At 36.9% G+C, this 7,573-nt stretch overlaps 1 protein-coding gene across 1 annotated transcript; it reads right to left on the bottom strand.

The window, feature by feature from the left end:
* Positions 1-15: 15 nt before the first annotated feature.
* Positions 16-1,501, bottom strand: LOC132175294 (transcription factor TCP14). The gene has a single exon (XM_059587181.1). The coding sequence runs from the start codon at positions 1,182-1,184 to the stop codon at positions 21-23; it is 1,164 nt and encodes a 387-aa protein (XP_059443164.1). The 5' UTR covers positions 1,185-1,501; the 3' UTR covers positions 16-20.
* Between the last annotated feature and the right edge of the window lie 6,072 nt (positions 1,502-7,573).

Genomic DNA, 7,573 nt, shown 5'->3' with positions numbered 1-7,573 from the left:
TGATGAATGATGATGATGGTCTATGAATGGTGGCTAGTTGTGTCGTGCCGGTCATCGCCGCCGCCGCCACCGTGATGCGAATGGGAACCGCTCGCCTGCGACTCTGATATACTTGTACCGGAAATAGGCCGATAAGGATTGAACCCAGCAAGCATATTCAAGTGGCCTTCGCTCATACTATTACCACCCCCACTGCCACCACCGCCGCCACCGCCGCCAATTCCTGAGGCTAGTTGTTGGCCAGGCATTAGGGCCACCGGGGGAGGGAAATTCATGAAATGTAACCCACTTGACATGGTGCCCCTATACAAAGCAGCAGCGCTGTTGTTAACGGAAGGAAACGTCCATATAGGGTCACCGCTCATAACCTGGTTATTGGAATTAGCAACCATCCAGAAATTGGCCGGAATCTGACCGTGGCTCGCCGGAATTGCCCCGGTGCTCGACTGCATCAAGTAGCTACCCATTTGGTGCTGCGACATTAAGTCCTGCTGCTCCGGCCTCCGCTTCCTCCCTCCTCCCATGCTCTCCTCCGTCGTCTCTGACAAGTCCAAAGATGACGTGGCGTCGCGCAACTCTTGCTTCGCTTGTAGCATGGAGTTCATGCCGCCGGAAGACTGAAAATTGAGGAGCGTCGACGTGCCGCTGTCGGAGGATAATCCGATACCGGGAAACAAGCTCCGTCGGCTTTGTTGCTGCATCGAGTAATTGGGACTGAAGTAGGAGGATCGTAGTTGGGAGGGAACGGACATGCTGGAGCCGGAGCTCCGGAGAGATATATTCAGAGACGTGAAGTTGGCGGGGATGGTGCCGGTGCCAGTGGCGGCGATCACAGCCGGCTCGGCTTGCTGGAGCAGCCACTCGATGGTCTCGCCGTCGGACTTGTGACCCAGTTCGCGCGTGAGCTGGAAGACCCTAGCGGCGCAGAGTGCCGGCATTCGGATACGGCGGCCTCTGCCGTCGACCTTGGTGTGTCGGTCCTTGGTAGAAGCTCTCTTCGGGGGTGGCTTCTTGGAGGGTTCTGCGGAGGCGCTTCCGCCGCCAGCGGTTTGGATGGCGTTGGGTTCGACGGGGCAGATGGCAAGGGAAGGGTATCCGGAGGAGGTGGAACATGGGTCGTCTTCCTTCTTCTCTAGCAATTGGAATGGGAAATTAGGGCGGTGGAGCTCATCACCTCCTTCCATGATCGCATGGAAATAGGTGCCGGGGGTGGACTTGAAAAGAGTAGTAATGGTTTTTGATGAAAGGATTGTGAGTGAGTGAGTGAGTGAGTGAGGGTTTAATTTAATCTTATGGTGGGTCTCTGTCTCTGTCTCTGTCTCTCTCTTACGCTCTGGCTAGCTAGCCTATATATATATCTATCTTCTATATATATATATATATATATATATATATAAGAGTAGAGTAGGGTGTGTTTTTCTTTTGCTGGAATTAATTTGTTTGAGAATTTTTCATGGGAGGAGTAGAGAGAGAGGATAAGGAAGGGAGGAGGGCAAGCTTTAAGCAACAAAGATAATGAGTGGGAATTATATGGGTGAGCTTTAAAAAGCATAAATTTTTTTAGAAAAAGAAATTGCTTTTTCATTAATTTTGTATTTCTTTTAGAGAAATAATTAGTTTTTTTTTTTTTTTTGTGGGGGGAAAATATCTGGGATTTTTATTTTTTGGTGAATGAAGGAAGGGGGAGGTTCCTTTTTATTCTGTGGTTGGACAGCCCCTTTGGTTCAGACTCCACGTGAGGTGCTCTTTTTATCATTCAATCCATAAAGACAATGGTGGCCGATGTGGGACCAATCCCAAGTCAAAAAATTGAGAGACTTGGAAAGGAAAGACTATCATCTGGGTCCCATCTCATTCAAGTAATCATTTCGTTTTGCCTTTGCCCTTTGCCTTTTGTGCTGCACCTTTGCTGGGGGACTTTGGGATTATTCCTCAACTTGCCTTGCCCTAATTTGGCCTTCCTTACTATTAGGGTTTCTTTCCTAATTATCAAATTTGGGTTTGGGTTATGTCTGCATACATGTATGTTTGATCACTAGTCTTCCTTTTGCTTGTGAGCCATACTATATATACTTTGTAAATATATATATGTATATACACTATGTATTACACATTTTTCCGTGCGCGTTGGTTGGTATTGCTACGTTAGTCAATATATAATATTTTTCTTTTCTTTTTGTTTTCAATATCACTAAATCTATGTATTAATCATGCCACTCAGCTCCCAACCATCACGCGCGCGGAGGTGATGCCGACCACCAGATTTGGCCCATTGAGTAGTTGGAGTTGGATGCCTGACATCTCTCAAAAACTTGATTGAGCAATTTGTTTTTTGGGTTGACTTGACACGTTAATGCATAAGCTAGCTAGCGGTGCATAAATTCAATTGAAAACGTAAAGAACAAAGTATAAGATGCATATCTAGAATGAGAAAAAACTGTCAATGGAGTTTTGAAAGTATAAGGACGTTGATTTTCCAGCTGAAAATCACAATAAAATTGACAGATGGATCAGCTAGAGCCGGGAAATGCATGTATGTTACATTTTTGGGCATGTAATTTGTATAAATTGAGTTCTTCTATAGATTAAGTTTGGCAAAACGAAGGGGGAGAGAAAGAGAAAGAGAAAGGAGAGGGAGGAGGAAGGAAGGAAGAGAGGGAATAAGAAGATGAAAATTTTATTTTATTTTATTTTTTTTGACATGTCTGCACAAAGAGATGGAGAAAATTATACTTTTTTTAGGTGTTTGGTCGTTTAGAGAGGAAATTGGATTGAAATAAAATTATATTAATTATATTATAGGAAAAGGCAAAAGAAACATGTTTTGGAGAAAAGAGAAAGAGAGAATACAAGAAATTTGAGATGGTTCGACCTTTAAAGGCCTACATTTTTGTTATAATACTCACTAAAGCTACATCTTGATCTTATTTAACTTAAATATTGTTATTACAAGACGTCCTATATATTTATAGAGCATATATGGTTGGTGAAGTAAGTCATACAAGATAAATATTGTAAATGTGGTGAGAAATCATATGAATCTTATTAACTACATTACTATGATAATTCTAGGCAAATATACAATGAAATCCTATGAGTTCTAATAATTAAAACTAATTATACTGTTTCTCTTTCTTTATCTCCATCCATTCTTGATGGACCCCAAGGGAAGACAACCCCTCCCCTTCCTTACCATCCATCCAATTAGGGGTGGAACCACATTATTGATTGGGAGCAGTAGCCCCTCAAAATGTTAGAAAGTCCTTTAAAATTTATGCTTTTTTTTTTTTTAATGAAATATTAAACCCTTTAAAATTATTTTTTACCCCCCCTTCAATTCTTTGCCCCCATATATATAGCTAATTCATTATTCGACCCATTTATCAACCAATTCCTTATCAAACTCGTTTTTTTCGCTGTTCATTAAAAAAATATTCAAAATTCATTTCACATTTATGTCACTCTAGCCTCGCATTAACCCGTTCATTTCTCTTTTTTGCTCTAAAAAAGATTTGCCAAACACCCCAACCTTAAAATATTATGATCTTGTTCACATAAAATTGTCTTCATTAAATATCATGACGAGCTAGCTAGGCCCTTAATAATTCCTATAGTTAGGCTTCCCCCCACCCCCAAAGAATTGTCTTCATTAGATGAATTTCTAATATCCAATATAGTTTGCCAAAAACAAAGTAAAAAAGAAAATCTAGAATATTTCTACAATTGTTACCCTTGATCAACTAAAATACCTCGTACAATTAATTAAAGAAAATAGTTTAAACAAATTTTTGTAGAAATGTAAAGAGAATTTATTCATTTCAAACAAATAAATCTTCTACCGTTGCAAATGAACTAAACCAATTAATTAAGCTCGAGAAGAACTTATTTTTATTTAATTATTCAAGCTTGATTCTTATTTAAATACGTACTCTTTTAATAAACGATTTAAGCTTGAAGTACAATTGTCAAAGATTATTATATATGTCATTTTGACTCACGAACTTAATTAGTACGTTCATTAACAAATAATTAGAACTCGATGGTAATTAGGGTTGTAATTAATGAAGAAACCTAAAGATTGTGTGGCGGACATATATGTCGGAAGAAGTTATTCCTATTACGAGGTGGAATTGTCCAAAACAAAGCTCTCGTAATCTTGGAGAGGATGACTGTACTCAAAGTAGCTAGTGGCAAAAACCCACTTTGAGAGGATGACAATATTGTTACGTACGACAAGCTATGAGCTGGTGGAGCCCAAACTTAATTACTTAACATACATTAATTTGCTTCTCTATTCACATTAATTAAGGAGTGTTAATTAATTAATTAGAATGGGGCTAGCTAGATAGGGCTGTAAATTAATGAAAAGAGTCGCTTAATTATGAACAAGTTTGGGTTCGGTTCATTTATTAAATGAACATAGCTTTAACAAAAATTTAGGCTTGTTTATTAAACTAGCCGAACTTTTGTATAAACTCGGATTGATTCGTATAAGCTCGTATAACTTCATTTTTTATTTTTTTTTTTTAAACTTTGTAATTATGAGAACGTGTTAAGTTTTTAGAAATTGATCGATAAAAAAGAATTCTTTTAATTTTGTAGTGTAATAGATATAGATTGATCGAATGTTGTAATTGTGAGACTTAATGTGTGTATATATTATATGAGTGGGTTTATGTGTAAGTTAATTGATCGAGCAACTCGTAAACAAGTTTGAGTTTAATTAAAAAAAAAAAAAAAAAAAAAAGAACGTAGTTTGAACAAAAAAATAAACCAACTAAATTTGAACATTCAATATTCGGCTCAATTACAACCCTAAATGGATCGGAATTGTTGTGATTTGTGTCGTTTTGTAAGATTAGTTAAATTAATAATTGGTTGATGCAATTAATTAGGCTCAATGGTGGGATATCATAAGTTTTGCTGCAGAAACTTTGGACACATTCGATGAGAGAGGAAATGCATGTGAGTTTAATCGTCTAATAAGAAAAAGAAAATTGAAGGAGCAAAGAAAATGAAGTTTCATGGATTCCATGCCCTACATGGACTATTCAGGACCACTAGGTGAAAGATGACCCAAAGGCTTCAAGCAATATCTCCTAATTAATTTTTACTTGTCAATCATATAAAAAAAAAATAATAATAATAAATAAATACAATGATGAGTTTACGTACAGAGAGTAGCTAGGGATCGGTGATTCTGCTAGCCAGTCTCAATCATGCAGATTACTTGGGTCTCCTTTAAGGTTTATTTCCCTAATTGTCACATTATTCTTCACTTATCTGATTATCTCACTAATTACTTTTTCACTGTTTGCAAGAGGCTTTTTTTTTTTTTTTAATTCAACTTATTAAATTACTATTTAATTCAAAATTCTAAGCTATAGAAAATAACTGTTTTGATCTTTTAATACTCCTCTAACATAAGTGAGGCCCAACAAGTTAAATATTAAATTAAAACGTTAAGTTGAAATTCAAGACATTTGTTTTGATGCTATGTTAAATCACCACTTATCACAAAAAACTTAAACGGATAGAAAATAATTAATTTAATTATTTAATCAATATTCTAATACAACTCATATATTTTACATTATGGGATCAATGGAGAATAAGGGCCAAATGATAATTAGGGTTCCAATTTGAGTGCGACTGAAATGGTATACTGGAAGTCGTTTATATGGTATGTACTAAATCATCATTTATTTCAAAAGTTTAAGTTGATTTGTGGTTTCAAAATGCAGGATTTAAAAAATAGTGATTTTAGAACGTGTGATTTGAAAACATAATTTTTAACAACGCAGTTAAGCGTGTAGTAAAATTGTGATTTAGTCTTTGACATTTTACATTTTTAAAAACACATGCATTCTTTTACTTGCAATTTGAAAATACAGATTTTTTAAAGTTTTAAAATTGTAATTTTTTAAAAGTGCACCCCTCAACAATACATATTTACAATATTGTTTAAAATTACACTGTTCACCGACGAAATCATAGGTCCAAATGAATCATGCATGTAGAATATGAGTGTTGTTATAGTTTTCACTACAATTTTTTTTTTTACAAATTGATATGACAATTTACGTGACATTTATCATATTAGTCACTAAAATGTAAATGGCCACATAACACTTATCATATTTACAAACTGACGTGGCAACACACTCGGTACTTAACACGTTAGCTAGTGCAGAAATGGGGGAGGGGCACCCACCCCTACAACATGTTGTGATAATTCAACCCGACCCAAAACTAAGATTAAACTCAACGATCTATATATGTTGGCTCGTCAGCCACTAAAACGTAGATTGCCATGTGACGGTCCATATATATGATTGATATTTCCATACAATACAGATTTACACGTGATCGGTTTGTAAAAAAATTGTAGTCTTTCATTTTAAGCAAGTAGTAGTGGTGAAACATTTGAATAGGTGTGATGGTTGGGTGGTATGAGGAAGAAGTAATTAGTTGGTGTTGAAGTGTTTTGTAGACGACAGCATTCATGTGGACCTGTTGCCGAGGAACATGGACCACAAGTTAGCCAATGCTGCCTTTTATGAGACCACACACACCTTGCCCACTTATGTGCGCCATTGACGAAGACAGCTTACCTTCTGATTTTTGGGCTAATATCTTTGCTATTGGATCCATCTGCAGGATTATTTGTAAGCTCCCAGTTTTTGTAATGGGACCAACAATATCCTGGGAGAAAGCTAGCTGTCCCGCCCCTCACCTAACAGAAGACACCACGATCCATCATCCTTCTGCACATATTAATTAACTCTTCATGCTAAAATATCATTGTTTGTTGAACATTTTTCTTTCTTCTCCATCCAAATTCCTCATATTTATCTATGCATCATGAGTTCTTATATATATTGGTGGTGATTCAGTATGTTGGAGATCAGAGCAACTTGGTTGCAAATGTCGTGCAAAGCGGCTAATGTCAATCTAGAAGCATATAATAGAATTTGTTAAGAGGAAGAGAGAGGAAGTAGAGAGAGAAAGAGCATGATGAAGACGGTTAGGGCCACATCTTTATATTAATGCTTCTATGAAGACGGTTAGAGCTACATCTTTATAATGTTTCTAAGTCGATCTTTTCGATCTAGATCTATCAACCTGTGAAAGTTTCGACTATTAGGCTATATTTGACCTGGTTCGCATCCAACCTGATTCAAGCTTGGCTTGTTTTGTTGTTTTGACCAAGTTGGAAGTTATATTTATAGTCACTGACTAGGGTTTTGTACGAATGTATAATTGATGCCTCTTGTATAGTCTCTCTTGAAAATAGTAAAAACCCCCTAAAACTCTGTGAACGTAGCCCTTAGTAGTGAATATAATATCGTAAATCTTTGTGTTTGTGATTACTTGTTTTTGTGTTTTTCTTAATTTTCGTGTCTCACTAACTCTAAGAAATATGATAGATTTTCTAACACTGACATCACCACTGCCATTGTGTGTCATGGTCAGTCCCTCACCTGCCACCAGTGTCGCTGCTGTACAGCAGTGCCTTTTCCACCTTCAGAATAGTTCATTTTTTATCTGTACTGTGCAAACTTGATTATGG

The sequence above is a fragment of the Corylus avellana genome, chromosome ca3, assembly GCF_901000735.1.
Source record: "Corylus avellana chromosome ca3, CavTom2PMs-1.0".
NCBI classification, from domain to species: domain Eukaryota; kingdom Viridiplantae; phylum Streptophyta; class Magnoliopsida; order Fagales; family Betulaceae; genus Corylus; species Corylus avellana.
The sequence above is the reverse complement of the archived record's forward strand: the minus strand, read 5'-3'. Positions and strand labels throughout refer to the sequence as shown.

What these genes read in the sequence shown, in the direction of transcription:
- LOC132175294 (XM_059587181.1), bottom strand. Translation starts at nt 1,184, where the DNA reads ATGGAAGGAGGTGATGAGCTCCACCGCCCTAATTTCCCATTCCAATTG.